A 27,584-nucleotide genomic window follows, 5' to 3' on the forward strand; every position below is an offset into this window, starting at 1 on the left:
TGTTGTTTGGCTAATAGTCAAAGCCCCGCACTCTAATATTCCTGGAATGAATCAGAGGAAACGGGAAAAGGAGTCCAATTAAAGCAGCTCCAGCTAAGAAACCAGCACGCGGGCACACAAACAAACAAATAAATACATTAAAAAAAAAAATAAATAAAAAAAAAACTAAAATAAAATAAAATAAAATAAATTACAGGGAAAGGAAAGGGATTATACAAGGCCTCTGACAAAAAATGATGTGGGCAATTTTTGTATCCATGGTAACTGAGTTTTTCAGTGTCACCACTTTTGCTATGGCAGACACGCCCAACACAGATATATAAAGGTTTGTGCTTTGTCACTACGAAGTCCCCATTCACAAACACCTGTGCCTGGTGCAGGACACCAGGCAGCCGCTCATTCAGACCGACAGACGTCAGCACCACTGATCGCACCTACCCGGCACGCGCAGCCCCTCTGCAGCTGCGCACCGGTGACGCAATATGGAAACTTTTTGAAGCGCGTGCTGCTGATTAGCTGCACAGCTAGCTGGCTGGTCTATTATAACCTGTAACTGTCAACTGTAAACTTGAATTTTTTTGTGTGTTTTAAATTTAAAAAAAAAACTGCATTGTTTCCATGACAACAAGTAATAATGGCACACTTTGGGTTGTAATTTTTATCTTTTTTTTTTTTTTTACTGTTAATGTGTATGTGCTTTCAACAAAAGCATTATGAATTTGCTTTCTTGTCTTCTTTTCTGATTGTCACACATGGTCATCTACCATAGTTCCAGCAGCCACACATGCTTGCCCAGCTTTTTGTAAATTTAATTTAATTTAAATTTACTGGCAACTTCTTCCGAGCACAAACTAGACATTATCTGACACTCATCAACACTTTGATTGTCAGGCAAACAATATAGAAATTCCACAAAAGCATGATTCACGTGTACACTTGAAGACAAATGGATGTAAGCTGGTTGGTAAAGAAAGTAGGTGGGCTGCGTTCAGCTTAATTGGCTGCACGATGAGCACAAGGGAGAGGCAAGCATACAGGACGAATTTGTCTTTTATACAATGACTGTTCATTTTCTTCTCAGACGAGGCGCTGCCACAGCAAAGACACTTCATTGTAGCTACAGTACATGGCTTTATATAGGCTCAGGAAATGAATCACTCTGTCAATAAATGGCAACAAAATAAACTGAAATGTATTCAAGGCTCTCTATCTGGAACACAGCGATGTGATATCTGGCACTTACTGAGCTTTAGATATTCCCTTTCTCTCTGGTCTGCCTTTTTTTTTAACTTTGTCTCCCTCCCTCTCTTGCACTCTCCACCCTCTCTCGCTCTCTCGCCCACAGAGAGTGGGTGACCTGGAATGAGCTCTCCCACAGACGGCTCTGCTTCCAGCCAGAGAGGGGCAGTATGTGGAGCTCGGTTATGCCCGATTCTCAGCATAATCAAGCATTCGGATTTCATAGACACCTTAGAGAACCGCTCATCTCAAAAACTGATGGGTGATTACTCGCTGTCACACTGCTGATGTCAGTGAAAAGTTCATGAGCGCAGCGGCCAAATCAATTAGCCAGGAGTGATGCACTGCTGTGTCTTCTCCACTTGGCTACATCAGCAATTATCCTCAACTTGAAAAGGTCAGTCAATAATTTAACAATTAATTGCAGGTAAGAAATTAGAAAGTGCTGGAGTGCTCCAGCTATACCTGTGTTCATGAAAATAGCCCATCTTCATTTTCGCAACAAAAACTCAACCACTTCAGAAACAGTCGAACCGAATAAGCATTAATCAGGCGAGCAATTTAGACTTTTTAAACTGAAGTAAGTTCAGCCAAAGTAATTGGCACAAGTTAAGCTTGGGGATTTGAATAATTCATATTGTGAATATCATTAGAAAAGAGTAAAATATACTGTAAATGAGAAACATCTGAGCTTCCTTAACAAGAGGTTCAAAATGTATAAATTCCATGCGAAAAATCTCTGCAAGTGAGGGTCTCAGCTTCAATAGTTACTGTAAATAAAAAGGGAAAAAAAAATACACTCACAGCGGGAAAATTAAATAATTATTTGATTCACTGCTGAATTTGCAGTTAGCAAGACATGAAAGGTCCATTCAAATGAAACTAATATAAAAATAAGATACTGTTCATTTCTTTGTAAGTGAGCAAACTTACAAATTCAGCAGGGGATCAAGATATGGTCTCCCCTCCCCACTGCTAAAGACACTAGTTTGGGAAATATGCGTATACGTTTTCTTTACTTAGTATCTATACTCGTGAATATGAAGCTACTTACTAAAAGTGCAGTGAAAAATGTGTCGCAGCATGCAGCATTATTATTAAGTCATTTTAAAAAGTTATTTACCTGCATCAACTTAGAAGCACCCTACAGTTTGCATTGAAATAATCCAATAAAAGGGTAATTACTGACCAACATCACTGCTTTAACGTTCCCCATAAATACTGAATTTGCCTGAGTGCTTTTGCCTAAGTTTCCATCAGTGGAGCTTCTGCTGCAATGCTACAATCAGGCAAAGCCATCCGTATACAGAAGGGTGTACACTGACTTAGGGCTTGTCTGTCCAGCCATACCTACACCAGTCAGCCACAATATTAAAACAACCAGCCTAAAAACAGCCTTGAGGTGTGAGGAATAGATTTATTTTAGTTGACAAAGGTCACATTTTCAGTGTGACGTTTGGGTCATAGTTCAAGAATTCACATGCTAATGATCACAGAAGTGAACACAAATTATTAATAAGAAAAAATGACAAAGTGATGACATTTTCCAAAAGGTCAAAGGCCAACATAATATATTAATGTTTTGCAAAAACACTTTTCTTGCCATTACTCAACCCTGTATCTCAGGAACAGAAGGGAATATTGTGATCACTGAACTGGTGAGACTAATCTTTAGTGCTGATCTATTAAATTCCCATGAAGTCTTCACCACATGCAGTACATTATATAAATCTGTTTCCAACATACATGCAACTGAACTGGTTCGCAGTGGTGTAAAAAGTAAAAAAGATATTCTAGTTCCTCAAAAGCCAGGCTAAGTGCTATAGATTTAGTGCTTAGTACCAAAATACCATAGAATGTAAATAAAGGATGGCTGTTAGGCGCATACAGTTTAGTTGCATTGACTTCAGTTGCTAGTTTGCAGTCACAAATACAACATGATGTTCATTTTGTAAATCCTTCTTACACGTCAATGAAAAACATTATCGGATTTCATGTATTTTGACTTCCAACATCTAAAAAAACAGAGTAGCTGGTAAAACGATTGTCATGACAAGAAGATGTATTTTTGCCATGAAGTTAGTCTTTAAATCAAAACACACCTCTTGCTCCCTCACATACTTGCTGTTTAGTTCAGTTCCAGCCAAGATTACTAAAAGAGAGACCTTGTTCAACAGGATCTATACACCCGATTCCAAAAAAGGTCAGTCACTGTGTAAAATGTAAATAGATATAGAATGCAATGATCTCATCAACCTCACAAACCCATATTTTATAACATAGAAAATATATGAAATGTTTAAACTGAGACATGTCACTATTTCATTAAAATATAACTCAGAATTTAATATAAATGTAATGGGTTTTGTCTTGTATTAAACTATGAAGCTGTGGGAGCACTACTGGGAACTTTGCAGAAATTGTGCAGCACATTTAGTTAGCAGCCTTTGGGAATGCTGGTCATTAGGCTGAGAAAACCTTTGGATACAGTATCTGTCTGAAACTATCCCTAAAACTGTTATTTGAATACATAAAGAATAATTTCCAGGTTTCATAAAGCAACCAGCAAGTTGCATCTGACAGTCAGGGGAGTCGTATAGAGGTCACAGCCTTCCTGTTCTGCAGTGTTATGGCACACAAACAGAGGAGCAGGGAATACACCGACTCCTCAACATGGCCCACTCGAGTAACAGCCTTGAACACCTGCAAAAACATGCAGAAATTATGCAATCTAGTATATCTGGGGAAGTACATATTTAGACTGTGCTGGCTAATTTGCACTTAAAGCACCAGGGCACACTCTCTGGTACTCGGTTTGACAGCTTGGAAATCTACAAAGCTACAGGAAATCCCATTTGTATATTGCATGTGTATCGAGCGTTCAATTCTCCGGGTGCTCGGAGTGTACGTTGGGTACTCAGGGCACTGCAGCCAAGAAGTTGGTGCAATAGAGCATTTCAATGTTGGAGACTGTAGCCAAATCAAACTAATTGGTCCAGTCCACAGAACAATTTAAAATAGCTCATCTTGAGGCTGTAACTTTTTATGACCTTTCTATTATCAGCGTAGCCAGAGGGTGCATTAAATCTCTTACTGGCAATAACAAAAGCCTGACCGTGAGATTGAAGCATTATTAATTTTCAGATTACCACAGATCTCCTGATGAGGACAGACAGTATGTCCTCTAAATACGAGATTTACTAAAATGCTAAAAGGTTTGTCAGAACTTATTAGCTTTTGGGAAAAAATGGAACTGGGCTGTTTTTCACTAAAGTGTTTGAGGGGCTGTTTGTGTTAGCACACGGGACTGCAAAGGACTCAGTGAGACGCTGGATAGAACTGATAATGAACATGTGAACCAGCAAATATTTACAGATGAACTATAGCACTCCAGTGATGTATTTTTAGATCCCCTTTGAACGCTTAAAAGCCACGAGAGTACTTGTTTCGCTTGTTTTCCATTAACTTTGACAAGTAAAAAAGATACATGCGATGATGTCAGTCAGGAGAGCAGCTTATCAGTTTAGTGTTGTTGATTAAGCTTCGACTAGATTGGCATAAGTTTATCTGGGGATAACTCTCCGATTATGGGGATGAATCCAATAACCAGATAATAACATAAAACCCTCAGCCCGGCCATCAGCCAACTGCTGATCCTGAGTTCTTGGTGGTGGTGGGGAATGTTAAGGTTGAATGCCGGCATCAGCAAATCGGGTTAATAGGGAGAAAATGATCGGTTACTGGCTTCTCTAGGGATAAGAAAAGATTGTGGGCTTATTTGTTTGGATGCTGTGAAGAAGAGCGAGTAAAATATTCAATTTTCAAAGTCTTAGAGGGAGCAATTATTGAAATATTAAAAAGGAAAGGATTCCTGAGGCACTGGCAGCGGGATAGACTGAACAATTACCTGAACTGCTGTCAGGAGATTTAACCATTGATCAAGTCACTTTGTGAAAGTTCAGCTTGGGCTGCATTCCCTCGTCGTGGGTTTACTGTTCCAATCGATATTCCTTGATCACAAGTGTGACAAATCACTGAGCAAGTGATTAAGTAATTTTCTGCCATTAATCGCTTGCATTAAATCTTGAACATGATGATTTAAAAGGTTTAAACAACCGAACTAATAAAGGGATACAAAAACGGTTTTATAAAGTTAGTGCTTATAATTTTTTGTTGAATTTTTAAGTTGATCAATCAATCAGTTTGTTCAGACAAGTGCCCACTCAGTGTGCTGGCAAATGACTGTTTTAATCCCCGTTTGTGTCTCAGCTTGGTTATTGTGTAATTTCATGCAGATTGGTTTTTGAGACATTTTTCTCCTGAATGAGAAACTGCGGCTCTGTGAGGATATCGTCCATCTGTTGCATCTCCTGAAGGACCACAGAGGGATTGTGGGGTGGCGACATTATGCAGTCACACTTGCACACACACACTCTTGCACACAGACACCTACCTCTTTGTAAGGTAATGCTGTAGCACTTTCTTGCACATATGGTGTGGTCGATGTGATCAGTGAAGGCCACATTATTATGGCTCCAGTGGGATCATTTGTCCCCCGTCGGTGTCGTCGGTGTTTTCCACCTACTGTGCAATCTTCTACGATGCTTTGTACTTGGGTACCAGATGGCCACTTTTATTTGTGATACCCTGCATCCATGAGAATGTCATAAACATGCTGTTATGGACTGACATACAGTTAGTGTCGCTATTACTTATTAACTGGCTGCTTCATTAACTTAACCTTGCTATTGGCGGGTTGGACCACCTGCCAGAACTGCAATAATTTTTCATGGCATAGATTCAACAAGTTGCTGGAAACACACCTCAGAGATTCATGATCCATGTTGATGACATGGTAGCGTCAAATAGGTGCTGCAGATTTGTCGGTGCCACATCCATGATGTGAAACTCCCGTTCCACCACATCCCAAAGGTCTTCTGCTCAATCGAGATCTCTTGACTGTGGAGACTTTTCACATTAGAGAGCTTTGTGACATGGTGTGGGTGTGTTATCCTGCTGGAAGCAGTCATCAGGCAGGTTGTGGTGTTTAAACAATGCTCAGTTAGTACTAAGAAGAAGAAGAAGAAGAAGAAGAAGAAGAAGAAGGGGCTCAAAGTTAGTAAAGTCTGCACCACCATCCACCGCCACCACTAACTGTTGATGCAAGACCGGATGGAACCATGCTTTCATATCGTTTACACCACCTAACCCTGACGTTGAAATGTCACAGCAGAAATTGAGATTTGTCACAACAGGCAATGTTTTTCCAAGCTTCTGTTGTGCAATTGTTGGGAGTCCATGTGAAATCCTGCTTTTAGGGGACATGAGTAGCATCATGCTGGGGCCAAACCAGAGTTTAGAACTTGGTTAGGTGCAGAGATTTTTCTCTTAATGTACCATATTTTAAGTGCAGCACCTGGGCTCCAACAACCAGTAGAAAAGGATGGCCTACTAAAGACACCAGGTCTTAGAATTGCAAGCAAAAGCAGCAATAGTAAAAACTGTAAAGGAGAAACTGCAGGAGAAACAGTGTGTAAAGAAATATGGAAGAAGAGAGTTATGTGTTTAAAACAATTAAATACAATAACAACAACAAATACATCTTCACATTTAATCAAAAGCACAAGATGAACGGATGCTTACGCTCTGACCATATTGAGATGCTTGTCTGCGTACCTTGACAGCAACAAGTAGTATGTGAGTTACTGTTGGCTTGTTACAAGCTCAAAGCAGTCTGGCGATTCTCTTCTGACCCTTGACCTCAACACTCACTGGATATTTTCTCTCTTTCAGACCATTCTCTGTGAGCTCTGGCAATGGTTGTGTGGAGAAATCTCAGTAGATTATCAGTTACTGGAATACTCAGACCAGCCTGTCTGGCACCTATCAGTAATTCAGGTGTACTTAATGAAATGACAGTAACGTCAGTGTCTGGTCACACCAGCAAATCATTAAATGTAACCGACTCCAGCTTGATGTGCCTTTTGAAATTTCATTGCAGCAGTTCACAGAGCAGTCAGTGGTATAAATCCTTTTTTTTTTTTGTAGAATTACATACTTTTGATTTATTTCCACAAATATTCAATGTCTCATCATATATTTCTTACTAAAAGTGTTAGCAGGTGCCCCTTCCGCACTTTTTAGAAATCCGTCCTCCTCAGAAGTGCCAGGCTTAAAAGCGGGCACTCCCCCAAACTGGAGAAAACTGGGACAGCTGTGATGTTACTCCGAAAAAATGTTTTGTGTGAGAAACCCCAAACTGTATCCATTACAATGAGATTATGTGGATTTTTTTCCCCCACTTTGGCAAGCTGTTTGGATTGTAAGCACATACACTACTGTGTGTAAAAGAAGAATGGATATCATTTGCTAGAATCAGCATCCTGTCAGTGGATTCCTGCTGGTATACTTCCCTGTTAAACATGCAGATATGTACACACAAACACGGCATATGTACCAATTAGGTAATTAGTTTGGTTGGATTCACGTGACACAGCAATGTATGCGGAGACGTCTGCATATGAGTCATAAGTAAACAAGTGAGTATGTCATGCCTTAAATGAGGTGAACTTGCTCCAGCTGTTTCTTGACATTATCGCCGACTTTCTCCAGCTGCTACTGGAGGCTACGCCATGCATTTACTCTTCCCCACAGAGGGGGGTGCGACAGACAGAGACACAGAAAGCGTAAACAGCTTTGGCAAAATCTCGATGCTAATTAGTCACGTGCCAACTTCAGAGGGTTTGTGTGAGTCTATGTGGAATGGAGAATTTGCTCAAGAAATACCTTTGATGGCTCTCCTCTCCCATGCATCCTGATTACAATTGTTGCTGCCTGTGCTTTTTCTGCAACTGGCAAAAACACTGTGGCGTAGGTGGACTGACCATCATGAGTGGCCAACTGGGACCAGCAGCGAGCTGAGAGAGCCCTGTGCCTTCCCCATGCACAGAGAGGGAGGGAGAGAGAGCACAGCGTGGGATGAGGGGGCTGGGGGGTTGTTGAGGGCATCACTTGATCACTTGTCCGTGGCTCTACTTTTAGGCTCTTGTTTAATTTCTGTAAATAGAAAAAGAGCATGCAACTAATGAACATAAAGATCTGGTGAACTATAAACATTTACAGGCATCCTGTAAAAATCAGAGGGGGAAGGGGTCATTTGAAAAGGATGCAATGTAAGGATAACTGCCTGCTAACCAGCCGCTGTTGTTCTACTGGGTGACTGCTTTTTCTAAGGAGTGGGGGTCCCTAAAGGCAATAGCAGGGGTTAATTTACAAATGGTTGGCAGGTGTGTTAACCTGCATATGCTTTTCTTTCATATTATTGGGTTTCAAATGTATCTTAACAAGTCATTTTGCCTTTTCACATTAGGACATGGTTACTAGTAAAATGAACAATGGTTCTCTCAGTGTGAGAAAGCGTGAATGACACCAGGACCCTGAAATCGAGGCAGCCAAACAGAATTCATCCACAAAGTGCAACTCAGCACACAAAAGGTCAGCCTTCTCTTAAATGTTTGACCTTCACTGTACTCCATGCAGGGCTTGACATGGGCTTTTGGGTTGTTTTTTTGTTTTTGCTTTTAGATTTCAACACTTTAAAAGTATTGAAATCCAGCTGACGGGTTACGTCGCCAGTGTTACCCCTCTGCCTCTTAGCAGATGCACTGATGATATAAACTTGAAAATTCTCTGTGATTTTCATAAAAAGTTGACTTTGACCTCGAGTTCAAAGTCACTGAGATTTGAACTTTTGTGAGATTTTTAGTAGCTGCACATATGGTATCAATTTCAAAATCCTGCATCGCCTCATTCTCGAGTTATTGCATTCAAAAACTTGGGTGTCCCACCTGCCCAACGGCGTGATAACAATACCCCATCAGCCTTGTATGCATGATGGGGTAAAAAAAACAAACTATAAAGCTTATTTTTTCAAAGCTTTTTTACCTGTAACCACAATTTGTGAAATTGCAACTAGTTTGGGAGCCAAGCCTGGTCCAAAATAAGCCAAGTGCATTGTGGAAACTTGAAGCTTTTACTAGAGAAACTCTTCAAAATGTGTCTTTCTGTGATGCAGTCAGACACTATGAATCCAGATCCAGTGGTGGAACTTTGGAAATTAAAACTGTCGCTTCCTTAATGTAGTTTCAGTGATCTTTTATTTTATCCTATTAACTTTTTGTATTTATTTCTGCTGCTACTCACCAACCTGCCAGTTTCTCACATAGCCACTGCTTTTTCCAGTTAATGCCAGTGCACACTGCAAGACTTTTGCACTGATTTTCCACTCCTAAGCAAACCTGATTCTACACCTGCACAGCCAAACCTTATTACTCCAGCTGCACGGTATGTGTATATACCAGCCCACTAATATTGCAGGTTCAGTCTCATGCTTTCAATATTTACTTACATGTTCCCCCTCTCTCTCTCTGAATTCATCACATCTGCTTACTGAAAGCATTCTCCCCTCTGTTAAATCAATCGGATCTTGCCATGACCTATGAAACTGCTGCCGGGAGCTGTCATTTTAGTGTCAGATCAATCCTCATCCGCCAACATTCAGCTCCAGTTTCAGAACCAGCAGCCAACGCTCGCTGGATTGAGCTCATCAGCAGCCCCGCTCCATATCTTCAGATCATTCTTCACCTCTGCTCCACCACCACGGCCTAGACGCCATTCAAAGTGCAAACAGCTTGTCACAAACTAAGCTTGTATAATAACGACGCTTCTAATCAAATAAATGTAATTCGTTTGGAAGCTTTTCCCTCCCTCGGCTCCATTCTGTTTGTAAAAGCTAGTCACTTCTCTGTTTTCTGCAGAATCCTCCCACTACCGGCTCAGTAGACAGTTTGACTTGTCATGTTGTCTGCACAGGTTCAGTTAATACAATTAAAAATGGCTGCACTGTGCATGCTGGCCTCTTTGGGACACTTGATGGAACCAAACTTAATGAAATTAGTTTCACCTGTGCTTTTTCTCGTTTGCCAAGTTAAAATGTGCAGCGTTGAAAAGGTCTGCTGCAGCCTGCTGTCTTCAGAGACAGAGACCATTACCCCAGCTAGTTTTTCTTTGGACTTTTGCCTGACTGCCTGATCCCTCCTGGCCTTGTTTGCCTCTGATGGCCGGCTACCTGTTACTGACCTAAATGCTGTCTTTTTGACAAGTAAAAGCCTATTTTTGTCCCACTACCTGCTGTGTTTGCTTGCAGGTCTCATTTCAAGTCTGCTATAGATACAACCTAATTTTTGAGGCTCCACATTTAATATGTTTTTATGAGCAGAGCACAGAAACCCTGCTGACATTAGTAGGAGTAGCACAGTTAAGTATATGAATGCACTGTATTGATTTTTAGCCACTGCCTCTTAGGATATTTCCACCTTCACTACTTAACCGAACCTGTCGACAAACCTGGACCTCATTACCCCATTAGACCCACGCTATATGTAGCTTCCTAGTAGTTCAACTTTCTTCTCCAAATTGTCTATTGCAGCCTTTTTCTCTGCATCTACCCACCTGCCAGTGTGCCTGCTTGCATTGGTAACTTTGAACCCAGCTAGTTTTTGGACTTTTGGCTGCCTGCCCGAACGCTTCTGGTCCTGTTTGCCTCTGCTGACTGCCTACCTGTTTCTGACCTACATCTTGCCTTATGCCTAGTAAAGCTTCTTTTCTCATACTTACTCCTACCCGCTGATACTGCCTCTGAGTCTGACACCTGTTACAGTGCTAACCTAAATTTCGAGCATCCTAAATGTAGGGGCAAAGAACACGAAAACCATTCCAACAACGGCAAGAGCAATGGAGCACAGTCATAAAAACCAAACACAGTGAAAGGTTTTGTCTGAAGTATTTGTCCCAGCTAGTGAACCACGAGCTAATGAAGGGCACTGGAGGATGAAACTGTATTCTTCTTTTAATGCTCACCTGAATGTTTGATTTCACATTAAATTTCATTACATGTTATGAGTGTTTAAAATGCCAAGTCCATTTTAAAGGCTCTCTTGAAAAAAATGATTATACTGTCTCTTTGTAGACCATGCAGTACTTTAATGTCTTCTCTGTGGGCTGTGGTGTTATTGCCGATCTGTTGAAGTTAGCCCTTCTGAATATAAATTTATGGAACCTGCCTGGTCCCGAACATCAGTACACAAAGGGGAAGAGAAAAAAATTTGATAAATCACAGCTGCACATCTTCCACATATTAGGCGTAATATGAATAAATGTCTCAGATTGCAGTACAATTAGTCAAAGCAAGCAGCAAGTCTGCCAAGTCTAAGGCCACAGCTGTCCCTTCTGCTAGGTGTCTCTGCTCCATGTCTAAATAAAAAAGAAAATCAACTATGGGTGGACTGCCTACTTTCCTCTACTTAAAAAGATCAGAAATTGTAATTTGGCTTCATATAACAAGCTTACAAGATGCGTCAGCTTTCATATAAATTCCAATTCTGTGCTTCCGAGTGCCAACACAGGTGTTATCTCTGTTCCACAGTACCATCCCAACATGAAAGCCGAATCTCAGAACCGAGTGGCTCCCGATGATCAAATAATCACCTGCTGTGCAGAAAACAACATGATAATTTTATCTCTGTTGCCCCTTTGCTCTCATGTTCTCAATAGTGGAGTAGATCTAAAACTACACCAAGCGAACTTACAATGTTGTGTTTTCAAAACACCCAGAGGGGAGAGATGCTGAAGCTGAATCATGTTTTAATAGCCCTTTTCAAGAAATACAGCTAAGTGGGTTTGCTGTAATAAATGTTGTGAATGTAGATAAATACCAGAGATTTGTTCTAGTAAATGAAAGCTCATTCCCGGAAGCTGTAGAGGAGACAAATAACGTTACTTTCCATTATCTGTAAGAGATAACCAATCAGTCAGATATCACCCTGTGACGGGAGGTTGCTAGTCATTAAAATCAAAGCCAAGATTTCTCATAATAAAGCCTTAATTCATTAGGTCCACTTTCAGTAAATCCTGCTCTTTCCTCATTTATTACACTAAAACGTTCAAATAAAAACTCTAAAATGTTCAACTGTTTTGTTTTGTTTTCAAAATATTCTGAGCCGCAGAATTTATTTGTAAAATATTAACTTTTGGTGATAACAAACCATACAAAAAACAAAATAATAACAATAATCAGAGTACGACATGCAACAGAGAAAATCCACAGATGATGTGGTTACATGGAATCCGTCATGCACAATCATTTATCAGGTCCCCATACAGGTATATTGTCACAAACTGATATTATCTGGGACATGATTGGCTGTTACTTTGAGTTTGTTTTGTTGTACATGTACAAAGACAACAAAGGGCGATAAATATACATATGCTTTAGGGATAATAAATGCATTTCTGAGTTTTCTTGATTGCTACTTGGCGTACATGCTATTCTGTGCTGTATCTATGACCTATTAGTCCATTTATAGTGGACATGCTTTTTACTAAACTAACTGATATATTCCCATGGGTCCACACCAGTCATTTGTTTCTTTTGTGATAATTTCATTCCTTGACTTTCTTTTGTTCATCTTTCACACACATTTGATTTTTTGTAATTTTTGTAAATCTTTCCCCACACACCACAAAACAAAACTACTGCAGTAACTGTGGAGGAATTAAATAGATTTTTATGTTTTCAGAGGCTTCAGACAGACAAGCAGTTTCATGGCCAGGTGAGAGCTGCTCCATTGTTATTTCATGACAAATTAAGTGGATAAAATATCTGGAATTGATTCCAGCTGTTGAAGTTGCATTGGGTAGTTTTTTGTTTGAAGTCTCAATAAATATGAGGTCCAAACAGATGTTGATGACACTAAACTTTGGGAATAGCAACATTTAAAATGTGGTACATTCTTAAAGAAAAAGGAATGCAGTTGCCCACTCACCAACACCAACAAAAAAGATAAATAAAGTGGGTGATCACAGAATTCTTTCCATGGTTAAGAAAAACAACTTCACATCACATTAAGACATTTTTCAGGAAGAAGGTGTTTTCCTGTCGCATCAATCAAGAAACATCCTTGTGGGAGGAAATGTAGGAAGTTTACAGCAAGATGCAAACCGCTGGTTACACTCAAAAACAGGAAAGCCACATAATACTTTACCAGAACACATCTGGTAAAACACCAGAATAATGGCAGGAGTAAAGTATGGATCCAAACCATACCACATCAGTGCTCACTGTATTACTGCCAGTGGAACTGGGTCACTGGTGTTTACTGATGATGAGTAAAAACAGCCAGGAGAGTCAATTCCCACCTTAATTCTTTGCACTATTTTCCCTCTCTCTTTGAGAAACCTAACATTGACCCTGAACACCATGTCTGCTCTGTACAAGTCCAACATGAAGTTTACCACTTTAGCCTGCATCACAGTATACCAACTGCAAACTAATTTCCAACCGAGCATGCTATTATTTTCTTATTATTGAGGAAGTATCTTGATGTTGTCACCAGAGGCAATACCAAGCTGCAGCACACAAAAAGATGAACTCATTCAGCAGCAATATGCAATAACCTGCCAATCAGATTTAATGGCTCATTAATTGAAGGTGCTAGGATGCTGTTCCGGCCTGTTCCAGCCCATTTAAACCCCCCCTGGTGACTGCTGACAGAAGTAGCAGAAAGAATTCTTAAGTGTGCAGGGTTATACTCTGTGCTCAGCCAAACATTGCAAAACTGACTAGAAAGCTCTTCTTTCAACCTAACTCTTCAGTGAGCAAGTCAGCCACCTCATCTCAACCCAATAAAGCATGTCTTTCAATTACTGAAGACAAAAATGAATACAGAGAGACCCACAAACAAGCGACAGCTGAAGGTGGCTGCTGAAGGCTTGGCAGAGCATCTCAAGGAGGAAGCACAGCATTTAGCGATTTCCACTGGGCCTCTAAAAATGTTGATGATATCTTGAATTAAAGCTTCAATCACATCTTGATTGTCTGATTTAAAATGCGCTATATAAAAATGTGCCATTGTTCAAATAGTCATGGACCTAACTATTATAACTTATATATAACTTAATGTCCTTCTTTTTTTAAATTTTGTTTTACAGAAAATCATGTTCTCCCTCATAAAAGATTTTCAAGTTTCTCCACAGCAGGTCTTCTTCATTATGTAAGTCAATAAGTAACTGTCATACGTCCTTTCTTAACCTCTCAGATGTTTTAAAACAATTTGTCATCATTAACTAACCCTCGCGTGCACACACACACACACACACACACACACACACACACACACACACACACACACACACACACACACAAACTCACACTTCATTGAAGAAGGCGTTTGATTGGATACATTGCCTGCGAGTCTCCAATCTGGCCTGTGGATGCACAAAAACAGCAGTTTTATGTGAGTGGCAGGAACAAATTCACTGCGGTTTGGAGTTCAACAGCAGGAAAGTGCGTCTCTGAACAGGAAGGGATTCAACATGTGACTCAAGGACACTTTAGCAGAAGCAGCAGGGTTTATTTGAAACTGATGGACACACAGCAGGGCCCTCGCTACTCCGACAGCCTCGCTGTCCTCCACGATCCAGCCTATCCAGGTGGAGCCTCTGTTAAGTGGATATGAACGTATGAGCCCTGCTGCTTTCCTCTCTTGCCAGCTCTCTGCTCCTCTCCGTCTCAGTCTATAGATTTGTCTCTCCTGCATGCACACACACACATACACAATCCTTCTGTCCCAGTGGGACTTCTCTACACTCATCCTCTGACCTGCTACAGAGACTGCTTGTCTCAGAACAGCTGTTCCAGCTCGAGACTCTGCCGACTCCTTCAGCAGGAAAACGAATGCTGGCGATCCACTCACTGCTCTTCTGCCTGTCTGCCGTTCACCCAGCAAAGCCTGGTAAGCAAGAATGGTCACGACCACATCCGTTTCAGACTCGAAAGGTAAGTAAGCAAGGGAGGGCTTTTTGTGGGGAGCTTTTGCTTTTCATTAAGAAGCCATGCATTTAGTTTCTTCCTTAAAAAAAAGTTTATCTCTTATATTCTTCTGCACTAATATTTCTCCACTCAAATAACAGTATATCTTTATCTTCTGATACCACTCCTGTAACTTGATGCATGACCTTCGAGTAACTGGGTTTTGCTCTATATGTTGTTCCGGAAAGGCAGCTCCAGCGTGTGGGGTGACACTGTAACTTTCCTTGACTGATTCACTCCGGAGGTGCCCAGGAACATGTCAAGCATGATTGATATTTACTGTTTTCGGGCCCAGAGCAAGCTGTTGTTGGGGAGCAACAATTTCTCGCAGCAACTTCTGGATGTAACAGCTCCAAAACAGCCAAATAATTCAAGCAAAGTTTTAATCCAAAGAGAAAAAAATAGCACAAATGCTCGAAGCTGTTGCCACCCTGTAGCTCTGTAAAAATCACTAAAGAAGCATGCAAAGAGAAAGAGACAGAGAGAGAGAGTCATACCCTCTGCTATCATTTACCAAATACAGTGGTTCCCAGTGTTTTTCTTTTTTCTTTTTTTATTCTAAAATGAGGCAACGTCTGCTTGAAATCAATCCTCACAGGTTACAGATCAAATTAACCTTTTTCAAATTAACCAAAATTTGAAATAGATTCCTTCCCATTTGCTCAAATAATTTTTGGAGTCCTGAAATTATCCACCACTTTAAAAATGCAATTTATTTGAGGAAAGCCTTAAGACATTAAAACTACCCATTTTTCTTTTTCTCCTGGCTGCTCCCTTCAGTGGTCAGCACAGTGGATCATCCGTCTCCATTTCATCCTATCCATTCATTCCCATCACCAGCATCCTCCTCTGTCACATCAACCCTCTGCATGTCCTCCTACATTATATTTATGAATCTTCTCAGTGGTCTTCCTACATGTTCAACATCCTTTGTCCAATATAGCCATTTCCAAGCCCACTCAGCCTGGTATCTCCACTTTTTCTCAGAAACACTCAACTTGGGCTGTCCCTCTGATGTACTCACATTCACCCTTTACACTCACCTCCAAATACTCCACCCTGCCTGCACTCTCCTCTTCACTTCTCTTGTGCACCACCTGTTGCTTTGGATGGTTAACCCCAGGTATTTAAACTACGTTCGCTACCTCTGCTCCTTACGCCTTTCCACACATACTTCTCTGCCACTCCTGACTTCCTTATGCAATACCAAAGTTCCACTTTTGGCACACTATCAAATTGTTCCTCTGAGCAAAACATTTTTCACTCTTTTTATATTTTACTGGTTATTTTACATCCATCATTCAGTTCAGTTCAATTTCATTTACATAGTGCCAAATCAACAAAACGGTTGCTTGAAGCGCCTTTATATTGTAAGGTAAAGACCCTACAAAAATGGAGAGAAAATCGAGAAAACCCAGCAATTACACGACCTGCTATGAGCAAGCGCTTTGGCCACAGTGGGAAGGAAAAACACCCTTTTAACAGGAAGAAAACCAGGCTCAGGGAGAAGCGGGCATCTGCCGTAACAAGTTGGAGGTAATTCAAGACAAAAGACGTGGAAGAGAGCCAGAGATGAATAATAACTAATGATTAAATGCATAGTGAGTGAGAAGGTGAGTGAAGAAGAAACAGGGTGCATCATGGGAGGACCCCAGCAGCCAAGACTTATTTCAGCGCAACTAAGGAAGGGTTCAGGGTCACCTGATTCAGCCCGTCATCTATGTAACACTAAATATGACATACGTCTACGAAGAGTTTAGTGCACATTAGCTGTTCACACTGAGAGCTCTGAATATGGTTTTTAAAAAACGAGCTGAGACAGCCGACTTCGCATTACCTGCGCTACCTGTTGTGTCTGGAAGCAACAACTATGAAAGATATCAACCAAAAACCGAACAAATCCGCTGACTGGCCGAACCCTATAGCATGTAAGTCACTGTTTCCTTAACAGTGCCAAAAATAGCTCCGATGTAGCCAAAGGCTTGTGTGTGTGTGTGTGTGTATTTTTTTTTCCTTAAACACCAGCGAGGTGTTCTTGCTACGCGTCTCGCCACAGTGGGTTTTATATCAAAGCCAAGACCTGTTTTGATACAGCCGGGCCAGCCGGTCATGTGTGTGTGTGTGTGGGGGGGGGAGAGACGGCAAGGTCGTCTGGGTTATGGAGTGAATCCAGTGGAGATGCAGCAGTTTGTGGCTCTCTGCAGTTTGTTTGTTGTCAGGCGGGTCCATCTGGCGGGCAGCAGAAGGATTGCTCATGTGGAGACGTTAATGGCACATTTTGTGTGTGTGTGTGTGTGTGTGTGTGTTGTTGTTGTTGTGGTAACTCTCACCTTCATCTGTTATGCTCCATTTCCCCCTTGAGCCATCTCATGACACACTTTCCCACCGTTGCTGAGTCCGGATGAGAGGAAGTGTTTAATGCAACAATAAAAAAAACCCCGCGCACTGTAGCAAAGCTCCGACCAGCAGGCAGGTACACTACAGAGGAAATGAACTTTTACCCACTTAATGGTGCTCCATCTTTTGAAATAAGCGGGGGAGTTTATTAATTTGGTTCACGTCTTATTCACGTTTTATTAAGAATGAATGTCACGTGCTTTCCTTGTTTATTTTTTACACTGCATACATCAGCGTGCATCGCCGTACATATGACTGCTGTTGCCCATCCGGGGGACCTTATCTCTTCACACCGGAGTGTGTGGAACTCAAGCCCCCGGCCGGCCGCTGAAGAATAGCGGTCGTTAAATATTCATCCTCCGTTCCCGGTGGCACACTTTTCTTCCCTGCAGACCGACCCTTACTGCTTCGAGACCCGCTAGAGCAGCAGCAAAGGCGTAAAGCTGTGTGAGTAATTAAGATTTTTTTTAATTAAAAAGGGGATTGTTTTTATTTTATTTTGATTTTAGTCTTTCGCTCTATTTTGACCCGTAGGAGGATGGTGAAACGTGAATATGGAGCTCCAGTAACGTGAGGATGCCCGTTCCCGAGGTCTGGTGTGTGCCAGGGAAAGGTTGGTTATAGGTGCATAAATCCACACCCATTCCCCCTCCCTCCATGCCTCCCACATACAGTGCACATCTATCTGTTTGCCTGCATGCTTTGGCTTTGGTGGGTCTTATTCTCTCCTGCAGTATAATGTTTTTCCTGGAGCTGGATTGCCCGGTGTTTCTCCCAGCCCGTTATTATAAGACTAAACTAAATCATGTAAGGAAATGCAGAATTGTTAGGTAACTGCTGTGTGTTGTGCAAGCTTTTTGCCACAGGCCTGTAAACTTACCTGATATCCGACCAACTCCTGACTACAAGAAGTGCTGCAGGTGTAATGCTGCTCCACTAGATAGCAGCAGATTACTGTGTGTGTATGTGTGTGTGCATGTGTGCGTGGATGTATGTGTGCAAAGTGACAAAGATGGTCTACAGCTTCCCCTTGGGACCTGAATGCGTTTGATGAGCCTCATCAAGTCCACCTCTGTCATAACTCTGCTTTTTTTGCCCCCTCCCGGGCATTTATCCCAGTTTCTCTATGTTGTCTCTTCTCCGCAAATTCTATCAAAAGATGGAGGACCACCTGCCAGCAGCGATTGCTTTGGGAAAAGGGAGACTGGCTGCAGCTCAGAGCTTTTCACATTTGATAAGGGCTTTTCATTCTCCTTCAAAGGCGGATGTACAGTTTGAAACAAATTGTGGGAAAGCCAGGGGAAGAAAAAAAAACACTCTTTCATCACACTCTCCATCTATTTAATACACACGTGCACCCACTCAAAGGCATCTTTATGAGCAACCCTGTGCACACATGCACTGCTTGTGCCCGTTCCTGGTGTGTAATGATCAGATAGACTTACATCCAGAGACCAAAAGATCAGGATCTGGCAACCCAACACCTATACTCTGTAACAGGACTGATCCAGCAATCCGACCCCTTCCCTCTCGAAGAGGAATAATTTGGTTGATGGCACTAATAATCACAGCCCTGTTACTGATCCTTCACTGGTTCTCTGTGTATGTGTGCGTGTGTGTGTGAGAGTCATTCCTCTGTCATTGATACCTAGAGGGAAGACGTCATATCTCTAGCAAGTGGGTGCTTCTCCTGCCTCTGCTCCTTCTTCTGCTGTTACGTATGTGGAAGTAGGTTGGTGGTGGCTGCATTGCTCATTTTGAGGCTGTTTAAATATAATATTTATTGAAAAGAAGCCTGTGTGAGCAGGACACACACACACATGCACACAGCTGACAGAGTTCAGGAAACAGAGTTAGAGAATATTTAAGGTTAGAGCATAAATGTGTGTCTGGGTGCTCAGGTCAGGGTTGTTATTACATCTTTGTGGGGATGATGACATTTTACTGCCAATCAGGCTTATCTTATGCATCCCATGTCTGTCTATCTCTCTTTATCCTTCTCTGTCTCTCTCTCTCTCTCTCTCACTATCTCAACCTTTTGTATTATTTATGCCCCGCCCCCTCAGCCGCCCAGAGATCTCAAGTTTCACCTGTAGAGCCAGATGACAAATTAAGACTCCTTCTACGAGCTGCCAAAAGGAACTCTTTAAACCTACACATATACACACATACACGCGCATTGGTTGTCACACACAGGAGGGCTTGGTGAACAGAGTGGCGTGTTGAGTGAGAGAATGTGTTGTAGTGAGCAACAGAGGACAGAGTAGGTCAGAGGAAGAAGCTCGGTGTGACCCAAAGACATTTGCCCAGAGTTTTTTGCTGAAGAAGAAACTTGCAAACAGGACGCGTCAGATTTGAAGACTGCAGACACCAGCCAAGAGCGCAGCACTTCCTCTTTTGTGACGTTATTTTTGTCAGTGAAGTAGAGGTGACTATGACCGGAAAGGTTTGGATGAATGATTGCGGCTTTAACTTCAAGTCTACAGATGAAGCACTGACTGGACCGTAGAGGGAGTAGAGCTGGAGCTGGTGTAACAGCTCCATATGTTGTTTGTGTGTTTTCAGTGCTTGCATTTGCACGAACGCAAACACCGTAGGGATCAAACTGTGTGGAAATGAGTAAAATCAACACAGTAACAATCTCCTTTCAAAGAGTTTGCAGTGAGGTTTACAGTCAACACCTTGCATACTAATGTAGAATTGCAATTTACAGAAGGCTTTTAGAGCTGACCTTAAAGCCTATAGTACAGCTGGACATTGATAGATGATGGCTCTTTTCACTGAGGTTGTGTATCGCTAAGAGATTTCTGTATGGAAACTGGACATTTCTAGATGATGTCTTCATATTGTAATATAGAGATAGGAGCTCTAATCACTTTGTAAAGGATATGATATTACGACAGTATTCGTGCTAAGACAAGAACACTGACTTATCTAACTAAATGCATTTTACTGCTGTTTCTGAATGTGATAGCAATATTAATGTTAGTCTTATTTGTATGTGTGAGATTGCAGACATTCATCTATCTATCTGTCTATCTATCTATCTATCTACCTGCACAGAAGCCTTCATGGGGACCCGATCTGGGCAGTGTCAAACTGCTTTGGCCAGGTGGACCTGTCCTTACACAGATACAGAACCCGCATATAGCTCTGGCACAAAGTCAAACAGGCACATATAAGGCAAGGAGTCTTTTAAAGGTCAGACTTTTTGGAACACAACATGCCTTTTATTGAACTTGAGACATTCTCACAGTGGTGCCTTCCAAACTCTACACATGTCATGTCTTTCTATTTTTCTTTTGAAGGTCAGCTCCATTGCATCTCGTAGAGAGGGCATGGTGTGCCCTTAGCCAAAATGCCTGGCAAGAAAGACCCCAAAAAGGACGCAAAGAAGGGTGGAAAACCTGAACCAGAGAAAAAGAAGGAGGAGGAAAAGAAAGGCAAGGATGACAAAAAGGGAGGGAAGGACGACAAGAAAGCCAGCAAGGATGATAAGAAAGGTGGAAAGGATGATAAAAAGGGTGGTAAGAAGGGAAAAGAGGAACCGCCCAAGGGGAAAGATGATGGAAAGAAAGGAAAAGACAAAGGGAAAGGCAAGAAAGTGGAGTCTGAGGAGGAAGAGGAGGAGCTCCTGAGCGATGAAGAGGATGAAGAGTTCAGTGATGAAGAGGATGAGGAAGACTCAGAGGATGATAGGAGAGGGAAGGGGCGAGGAGGCAGGGGAGCTAAAGGAAAGAAAGTGGGGAAGTCTAGACGGGGTGAAGACTCAGAGGAGGATGATGATGAGGATGAAGATGACGAGGAAGACGAGGATGATGAGGATTATGGGAAATCCAAAAAAAAATCCAAGGACGATCGCCACCATAAAGGAGGGAAATCCGATGCTGACGCAAAGAAGAAAAAGGGCAAAAAGAAAGAGGAAACGCCACAGATTCCAGTGAAAGAAATCCCGAGGAAAGGTCTGAAGAACATGTCCAGGATGTTCATGAAGTTTTCAGGCTTCAAGCGACGCAGGAACAGCAGGAAGAAGCTTAAAAGTACTTCACGTTTATTCCTGGGTTTGGGGAAGAGAAAGACGCGAATTGCTAAGAAGAAACGTCGCAAGTCCATGCTGAAGAACACCTCTCGTTTCATGATGAGATTCAAGGCCAGCAAAAAGAGGAAAAAGGAGAAAGAGGCCAAAGAGAAGGCAAATGGTGGGAAGAAGCCAACCTATATGCTGCTTCGCCTGGGAGGGAACAACTCCAATGAGAAGAAAGGGGGCTTCTTCAAAGGCTTATTTGGGAAAAAGGACGGTGATGGGGCTGTTGACGACTTCAAGAACAGAAGTCTACTGTTGGGGAAGGTTGCAGCGGCAACTAACTGGCTGACGAAACGCTTCCTGTCCACCAAAATGCGGGAAAATTCAGAACAGCATGGCTGGCAAGGGCATAGAGCTCACAGTCGGCAAGCCAGCTCCCGACGTTATCTCCAGGGTTACCAAAACAATGGTTATGAGCATGATGAAGATGTGTACGGATACCAGAAAGTATATGAAGGGTATGATGACGGTTATGGAGATGAGGCAGCATATGGAAATCATGGTCATTATGGTTACTATGACAATGACAATGGGGCAGGGGGAGCAGGATATCAAGACCTTGGTTACTATGAGGATGAAGGATTCAATGATCCAAATGCAGAATATTATCCTGGTGTTCTTTATGATGAGAGCACGGGGGAATATTATAACCCTTATTCCTCTGCTGATTACTATGCTTACGAGCAGCAGCAGGCAATGTATGGTGATGAGGATCTGGACTACTATGCAGTAATGGGTGATGACCATATGTATGGAGGAGAGGTGGATGGGTTCCTTGACCCTCAGACTCAGGGCTATTATGATGAAAATAATCAGGGAGTTTACTATGGTGGCGAACAAGTGGGCTATTATGACATTGGACAGGCAGGTTATTATGAGAACCCTTATGTATCATCTATGGGAATGCAAGGTGGATTTGCGCAGGACTATCAACTTAGCTATACTGATGTTGGCATGCCATACCAAGACTTCAGCTCCCAGCAGGCAATTGGATTCCCTCCAGGAGGCCAACAGGTGTTTGGGTTTGGAGACCAAGTTGTAGGTCAAGGACAGTACCTTTATGGAAACCAGAATGTTGGCCAGATGGATCAGTATGGAGATGATAGCAGTTTAGTTCAAGGGGGGGAGATGACGTTTAGAGTTCCCAGACCTCAAGTGCGCCTTTTTGGGAAAGAACGTCTAGATGTTACCTTGCCTCCTCCACCAACTTTGCCGCCTGATCCAGAATTTGAAGACATGTCAGAAATCCAGTACGAAGACCAGATTCCTCTCGTGCCAGGTCAGCCTGGTGGCATGATGTCATTACAGCAACAGATGGCAATGTCACCACAACAACAAATAATGATGTCTTCGCAGCAAAATCTGTTGCCCCCTCAAGAACCAATAATGATGTCCCCTCAAATGATATCACCTCAGCAGCAAGTCATGTCACCGCAGCAGCAGATGATGTTACAACAAGACCAGAGTATGTCCCCCCAAATGATGTCATCGCCAATTATGTCACCACAGCAACAAATGATGTTAACGCAGCAGCAGCCGATGTTGCCACAACAACAGATGATGTCCCAGCAAATGATGTTGCCACAGCAGCAGACGATGCCCCAGCAAATGATGTTGCCACAGCAGCAGATGTCACAAGAGATGATGTTCCCACAACAGCAAATGATGTCACAGCAAATCATGTCACCACAAGAGCAAATGATGCCACAGCAAATGATGCTGCCACAACAACAGATGATTTCACCACAGGTAATTCAAGCTGTGCAGTGTCATTGAACCTGACAATGTTCTTAAAGCTAGAGAGTCACAGGAGGGTGACTTTGCTGACTTTCAGTGTGATTCATATTGCACTGTAAATATAAAAAAGAAAAAAATAGGAAATTCAAAAGAGTACACATGCACTGCCCTTTCAAGTTACACAGTTCTCTTGTTTTAAATAATCCCACCACACAGAGAAATGTGGCAGTAACATATTCAATAAATAAAGAAAATATTGCTCAACATTGTTCAATTCAGTTTTTCTATATAGTGCCTAATCACGATAACAATTGCCTCAAGGTGGTTTATATTGAAAGGTAAAGATCCTACAATTGTATAGGGAACAATCAGACCACCACGACAGCGGTAAGGAAAAACTCACTTTTAACAGGAAGATACCGACAGAAGCAGGTTCAGGGAGGGACGGCCATTGGTTGGGGGCGAGGGGAGGGAGACAAAATAAAAACACACTGTGCAGAGAGCCAGAGATTAGTAATAACTAAGAGAGTGAATAGCGCTGAGTGAAGAAGAAACATTCATCATCGGAAGCCTCCAGAAGCCTAAGCATTGTACAATTTAACTAAGGGAGGGTTTGGGGTCGTATAATCCAGTCTGATCCAATCTTAAAAGTAGAGCAGGTGTCTGTCTCCCAAGTTCAAACTGGGAGCTGGTTCCATAAAAGAGTGGCTTGAAAGTGTCTGCCTCCCATTCTACTTTTAAATACTCTGGGAGCCACAAGTAAACCAGCAGTATGAGAGAGAAGTTGGGGTAATATGGTAAATTTAATTCTAGATTTAATATGGAGCCAATAAAGTGAAGCCAGTATGGGAAAAATATGCTCTCTACTTTTTGAGATGAGATGGGATGTTTCTATTTTTAGATTCTCAGTACTAAGTACGATTAGTGATAGCAGCATTAATTTCATTTCATTTCATTTGAACTGGAAATAGCGATAGATAATCAATAAGCCAATGTTAGATAGGTGTAGCTGCTTTTTTTTGCTTATGACCAACAATGTGATAAATAGTTCTTTGAAATAATTAGTGTAACATTTTCTTGATGAAAAATAATATTCCAGGCAAAATCAGCTTGCAAATCTGATAACTGCTTTTCACAGCCTGTAAATTACTGGGCTAAAGTCCATGTTTCCATTTTGAACATAAAGCTTTGTGCTCTTTCAGCAGCAGATGATGACTGACCCAATGATGATGCCACAGCAGCAGGGTTATGGGCCACCATCCATCCCTACTCCAACTGCAATGATCATTAAGCAAGCAAACATGTCCCCTCTTCCGGGACGCCGTATTCAACCCTCTCCGACACCATCCCGCCGTTCTGTCATTATGCCCTCCCCACAAATGCAACGTCATCCTCCTGCTATGGCTTCCCCAGTACCCTCTCCTATGTTTGCACAAAGACGCAGTCCCTCTCCACAGCCATCCATGAGGAGTGGTTTAATTAATGCCCAAAGACCGCCCTCTATTATGTCTAGGCAACTCTCACCTCCTTCCTCGCCTATGGCCTCCCCGCTTGCTCGTCGTAGAATGCAACCTCAGAGATCACCCTCTCCCCTGGCTCGAGGTCCTTCAGCCCCCCACTCTCCCCGTGCCTCAATGATCCGGCATAGTCCCCCACCGTCACCAAGACCATCAATGAGGCGACGATCTCCACCTTCTTCACCTCGTGCTTCCATGAGAAGGCGAAGTCCTCCACCAGCACCCAGTCCTGCCCTCAGCCCATTTGAAGCTAGAAAGATTCATAGGTCACCATCTCCTACCCTCTCTCCTGCTCATGTATCTCCCCCCCTCTCTCCACAGCTCAGCAGAAGACCATCTCCTTCCCCATCTCATCGTAGCTTATCTCCTGCTGGGCCCCGGCCTCACCTATCATCCCCTACTCTTTCTCGCCGCTCAACTCGACTGCTTAGGGATCCAACACCAGTGGCCCGGCCTAGGATGGGTGGAAATGTTCCTTTAGGTACTGTCAGACCCTCCCCTATGGGTCTCCGAGGACGTCCAGTGCCCCCACCAACCCAGAATGTGCGTCCTTTTCGTGCCTCCTCTATAAGAAGCAATAGGTCTTCTGTTCTCACAGTGGACTCCTCGCTTCACTCCTCTCCTTTCCACTCCCCTCACATGGTCCACCGTGCTCCCTTGAGGAGAAGAGAATCTGGAAGATTACCTCCTCGTCCCATTGCTCGAGGACGTCCACTCATGGCCCCGCGGTCAGTAAGAAGTATGCCACCCCCTTCCCCACAGTTGTCCATTAAACACATACCGCACTCCGCGTCCCCGCACCTCTCTCCTCGAGTCTCCCGTCAGCCCTCCCCCCTCCTGCCCCCACGTGCTGTCCACTCGCCTACTTACACACCAGAAATGATGCCCTATGCTGATCCTTACACTCAACAGTCACATCAATTTGTAGCTCCATCTTCTCCCATGCTTTCTGGTGCTTTGCAGAACCAGTCTCTCCGACAAGCCTCCTTCTCATCCCCCCTTGGACCTCAGGTAGCCCAAATGGTAGTGATGGAGGATATGGTTCCTGAAGTAGACCCTTATGTTCCCTTGTCCCCTACTTTGTCTGGTGCAATGCAAAACCAGGCTATTCGTGATGCCTCCTATGTCCCCTCACTCCAGAGACCAGTGTCACCTTATGGTCAGCCTATGGCACCCTCATCTCCTATGCTGTCTGGGGCTCTGCAAAATCAAGCTCTACGAGATGCATCTTATGTTTCCCCTTTACAAAGGCCAGTGTCACCTCTTGAACCTTCTCTGTCCCCTTCTTCTCCATTACTATCTGGAGCTCTGCAAAACCAGGCAGTGAGAGAAGCGTCCTATGTATCTCCTATTTATAGACCTCAATCCCCTTATCCCCCATCTGTACCTCCATCTCCAGTGCTCCCTGAAGCCATGAGACATGGACAGGCACTAAGAGGCGTAGCTTCCTATCAGACACAGTTCAGTTTGCCATATGGACCAACTGTTGTTACACCATATGATTATATCTCTGAGCCTGCCCCTGCACCGCTGCTCCATGATGCACTGCAAAACCGATCTGGTTTGCAGAGTGTCTCAACTATGAGATCCCCTATGATGCAGCGTCGTAACCCTTATGCACCAGCTGGGCCTCAGCTCCACAGTGCTCTTCAGCAGAACCCAAACCTTCGTCAAGCTTCTTATCACACTCCTGTGCAACTCAGACGATCTCCATATGGACCCAAACCACCCTCTTCCCCAGCATTAGGAAGTGCCCTGCAAAACCCACAGTTGATGCAAGCGTCTTACCGTCTGCCAGATGGAACTTTGGTTTCGCCATATGCAGATCCACGTTCCTCCCCATTGCTTGGCCATGCCCTGCAAAATCAGCAAGTTCGTGGAGCTTCGTATGTTTTGCCCGATGGATCGATCAGGGTACGTAAATGGAATATGTCAGTTATGTAGGCTACAACAACAGCTGCCTCATTACATTATACTCTTCTAATTCACACTCTGCCTCTACCCACATAGGACCCTCGTATGCCTCAGAAGCCAATGTCTCCTAACCTCTCGAGAGCTCTTCAGAATCAGAACCTTAAGACTGCTTCATATACTCTTCCGGATGGGACCATTATCGATCCTAGACAGCAAGTAATCCATGTCTTATGTTCCTTTCTTAACTCATTCTTTTCATCATCTGTTTGTTCAAAATAAGGAATCTTTTAATACATTTTTCTCTATTTGTTTTTGCTCATTCAGCAACCCATTTCCCCAAACTTGGCTAAGGCCCTAAGCAACCCAGTTTTGCGTGAGGCCTCCTACTCTCTCCCCGATGGGACCATTGTGATTGACCCCAAGAAACAAAAGTCCCCCAATCTCGCAGCAGCACTTCAGAACCCTTACCTCAAAAGTGCATCCTACACCTTGCCAGATGGCACCATCATCATTGATCCACGCAAACCTGTCTCTCCAAACCTTTCCGGTGCCCTCCAAAACAGCGCCTTGCGGAGTGCCTCATTCAAATTACCAGAAGGGGTTCAAGACCCCAATATACCCATATCACCAAACTTGACCAAGGTTAGTTATTGATATGTTATGTGCTATGAATTTCTCTTTCAACTCACCCTCTCTTCCCCACATAGCAGGACTTGTGTAAAAGTTAACAAGTATAAGTATCATGTCTTCAAAAGTTCTCGTGGCTCCA

General features: G+C 42.8%; 1 protein-coding gene across 1 annotated transcript in view; it reads left to right on the forward strand.

Annotated features, from left to right (window-relative positions):
• The first annotated feature begins 17,352 nt into the window (after positions 1–17,352).
• myo15ab (myosin XVAb) overlaps positions 17,353–27,584 on the forward strand; it is a 55,372-nt gene continuing 45,140 nt past the window's right edge. The window contains exons 1-7 of the mRNA XM_026171576.1: positions 17,353–18,010; positions 18,098–18,176; positions 20,627–20,764; positions 20,872–23,396; positions 24,587–26,815; positions 26,912–27,031; positions 27,140–27,457. Of these exons, the coding sequence (XP_026027361.1) occupies positions 20,922–23,396; positions 24,587–26,815; positions 26,912–27,031; positions 27,140–27,457 (5,142 nt within the window). The 5' untranslated portion in view covers positions 17,353–18,010; positions 18,098–18,176; positions 20,627–20,764; positions 20,872–20,921. The remainder of the gene's footprint in view (positions 18,011–18,097; positions 18,177–20,626; positions 20,765–20,871; positions 23,397–24,586; positions 26,816–26,911; positions 27,032–27,139; positions 27,458–27,584) is intronic.

This window comes from Astatotilapia calliptera, chromosome 6 (genome assembly GCF_900246225.1).
Source record: "Astatotilapia calliptera chromosome 6, fAstCal1.2, whole genome shotgun sequence".
Taxonomy (NCBI): Eukaryota; Metazoa; Chordata; class Actinopteri; order Cichliformes; family Cichlidae; genus Astatotilapia; species Astatotilapia calliptera.